Source organism: Silene latifolia, chromosome 6, assembly GCF_048544455.1.
Source record: "Silene latifolia isolate original U9 population chromosome 6, ASM4854445v1, whole genome shotgun sequence".
NCBI classification, from domain to species: domain Eukaryota; kingdom Viridiplantae; phylum Streptophyta; class Magnoliopsida; order Caryophyllales; family Caryophyllaceae; genus Silene; species Silene latifolia.
The window spans coordinates 108,675,115-108,678,317 of NC_133531.1; the positions used below are offsets into that span (position 1 = coordinate 108,675,115).

Below are 3,203 nucleotides of genomic sequence, written 5' to 3' on the forward strand. Positions count from 1 at the left end.
TATTTGAGTGGTTATATTTTATCAAAAAGTGGTCACATTTGCCCGTCGCAAATTGTGACCGTCACAAGGGAGAATTGTTGGAATAAAATATCCTAAAATGGAATATGTAAACAATTAACGAGACAAAGGGAGTATGAACGAATAGAAGATGAATTAAATTACGAAGTATGTATGCATGAATGTATGATACTTCTTACAATCCGAGTGCTAGAGATGACGACAAGAAGAATGAAGTGATGTTGGAAAGAAGTTGTAATATATCCAACGTTATTAAAAACAAGGATAGAAATTAAATCAACAGCTGGAATAGCTCAGTTGGTTAGAGCGTGTGGCTGTTAACCACAAGGTCGGAGGTTCAAGCCCTCCTTCTAGCGACTTAAGTTTTTGTCCCCCATCTAAATACTTGTTTTGTTTCTTCAGGTGTCTAAGAATCTCCTCTTGTCATGAACAATGCAAACTGCAGAGTATTATTCCTGTAATATGTCATCTCTTAGCTTTTGTTACATGTAACTTTTGCTCGGTTCTATAAATTATTGATGTCAATTAACTTCCGAGTTCCGATTCACCTGAGCAGTCACACAGACACAGTCACATTTACCTCCTGACAATTCCTATAACATGTAAATTGATGTTCAAAGGAACTTCTGACTGCTAAATTATTCTGTAGAGTCGCTAATTAGAGAGACGAAACCTTACAATTCAGTTGTTCGTGATGCCTAATTGTAATTACTTACTACATTACTCCTAAAACTTAAAACTAGTTAGTTCATCCGTTAGCTCGTTTAACAAATACCCAACGATTTCTTGCCCAAGATCCAAGCATAAATCGTCCAACAACTGGGCCTTGAACAACTCATATCTTCTGATATCACTCGTCATGTCTTTGGATAACTGGGCGTCAGCCAGTTCGCAAACTTGGCCAGATAAGCCCATGAAATACTCAGCTAACTCTGCATCATTCTTGACTGATTTCTGTTCTCTTGCTCTCTTGTCTGGGGAATTATCATCATTTTTGTTTGATTTCAGGTTCATGTACTGTGGTGTTGGCTCATCGAGAAGTTTGATTTTCCGCGCTGATTTTCTCCTTGAAGGTGATGAAATCAGTATAACATTAGCATCATCTGTTACAAGAATAAACAATCAACATAAGTCTAATGCGTAATAACCACTAGTACAAAATTGGGATGATCACCACAAAAAAACCATCGTAATTGCTAAAGCCCGCACACATTTTTACTACTATATCTCAACCATTTGTTTTTTCTTGGATCAGAGTTAATAGAAGTGTTTGACACAATAATCGACCAAACATCATTATGGGTTCATTGTCATGAGACACTCTACGTTGCAAACCTAGCTAATAAAAAGGTGTATAAGTCATTTAGTAATGATAATCAGGACCAGAGTTGTCTGAGGCTGCCTTTACACTAAATAAGTACAATCGATAAGGCTACAATCAAATCCTTTTTATTCGTATTATACAAGAATAGTTAAGATTTAAGACGTTGCAATCGATAAGGCTACAACCAATACATTTTTATTTTTCAGAAAAGAACACAATAGTAAACTTATCCAAAATCTACACATATTGCACAGACTATTAGGACATTTTCAGTACCAAGGAAACAAGTTCAATGAACCATAGATATGGTAAATGAGAAAATATGGAAATGCATCAAGAAAAAAAAAAAAAGGAAATGAATATGGTGAAGTAAAGACAATACACAGACACACACACCTGTTGAAGGGGAATCGAATTCAAGGTGATGATCAAGGACAGAAACCGGACTTCGTGTCGATACGTCACTCTGAACATCTACATCCATGCCCTTTTTATGATCAACCTTCTTTTTCCTTGAAATATTTGACACAACTTTCATATTCTGATCCTTATTTAATGATTTATTTCTCTGAATTCCACATTTTCCCCTTGAATAATTCCTTTCATTACTAACAACATTAGTACTAGCCTTTAACCTATTGCTAATAAACTTGTTACTTTTTTGATAGCGTTCTTGATTATTAGGCTTATTCTTACCGACAATATTTTTCCGACTTTTCCTACACTCATTTCCTTTCAAATTCACGACATTTTCTCTCTTTTCCGGCTTCTTTTGTTTGAATTCATCACGACCTGACTTGAATAACTCGGTCTTTTTCACACCATCAGCAATCTCTGAAATTTCGTCTATTTTTACCAAAAGAGTAGGCCCTTGTTCGTGAAAAGAAGCAGAGGAAGTTCTAGCACGACGATGAAACGCAGCTCTAGCTGGGTCGAAATCTGGTAAGAAATGCAACGAACTAAGAGACTTGCTCCTAAAAAGCGTTTCATGACTCGACGTTGATTTCCTTGTATTTTCACAATCGGGCATTGTCTCTAGTCCCATTAGTCTTGCAACTATCCCGGGACTCGCCTGGGTTTGAACCTGAGACCTAACAACAACCTCCGTGTCAATTTTGTTATTAGCAGCATCGCTTTTTGTTTGGATAATTTTTTCAGGGATTTCGTCGGATAGACACGGATGTGTGGGAAGATTACTTTTACAAATGAATTTTTCAAAGATATTAGAGAAACAACCAAAATGAGGAGGGTTTTTCTTTGAGGTGTTCACCATTTCACACACTTTTAACAAAATAAAATAAAATCAGAAAAGAGGAAGAACTACTTAAAGGCGATGTTGGATAAATAAAAAAAAGAGTCAAAGAACAAGTGGGTGTAGTATTAAATTTGGAGGGGTTTCATATATGAAAGGGAGATAAAATGGTTGAATATTGGGTCAATGAGTTCACATTACAAAATGTAACATACATATAACATACTCGTTATTGTCTCGTTTTTTATAAGGAGTAAATTATAAATTACTCCCTTTTAAGTTTCACTTTTCTAAACTTACTCCCTTATATGTTTTTTTTTTTAAATTACTCCCTTAAGTTGACTTCAGGCCAAAAATTGCTACCATTTTCCAAGTCCGGTGAGTATTTCCGTCTCTTTTTGAATTTTCCCTCCATTTCTCTAAATTGATGACAAAAATACCCCTTTGTCAGCCTATGTTACAGTCATCATCGTCCTCCTTTATCCCCCAAGACCCCAACTACCCCACCAGCCGCCATCCCCTCCTTACTCTCCAACACCCCACCATCCGTCGTGCTCCTTCCTCACGAGAACCCCGACAACCGCCCTTATCTTCCATCTCGCCCCATTG

At 36.7% G+C, this 3,203-nt stretch overlaps 1 protein-coding gene and 1 non-coding gene across 2 annotated transcripts; one reads left to right on the forward strand and one right to left on the reverse strand.

Moving 5' to 3' along the window:
- The first annotated feature begins 300 nt into the window (after positions 1-300).
- TRNAN-GUU (transfer RNA asparagine (anticodon GUU)) lies at positions 301-374 on the forward strand. The gene has a single exon. It is a non-coding gene; the product is annotated as a tRNA-Asn (tRNA).
- A 100-nt stretch (positions 375-474) lies between these two features.
- Positions 475-2,722, reverse strand: LOC141587090 (uncharacterized). The gene is made up of 2 exons (XM_074408511.1): positions 1,739-2,722; positions 475-1,121 (listed from the first exon to the last, which is right to left on the reverse strand). Exons 1-2 carry the CDS (start codon positions 2,613-2,615, stop codon positions 745-747), a joined length of 1,254 nt encoding a protein of 417 aa, XP_074264612.1. The 5' UTR covers positions 2,616-2,722; the 3' UTR covers positions 475-744.
- Between the last annotated feature and the right edge of the window lie 481 nt (positions 2,723-3,203).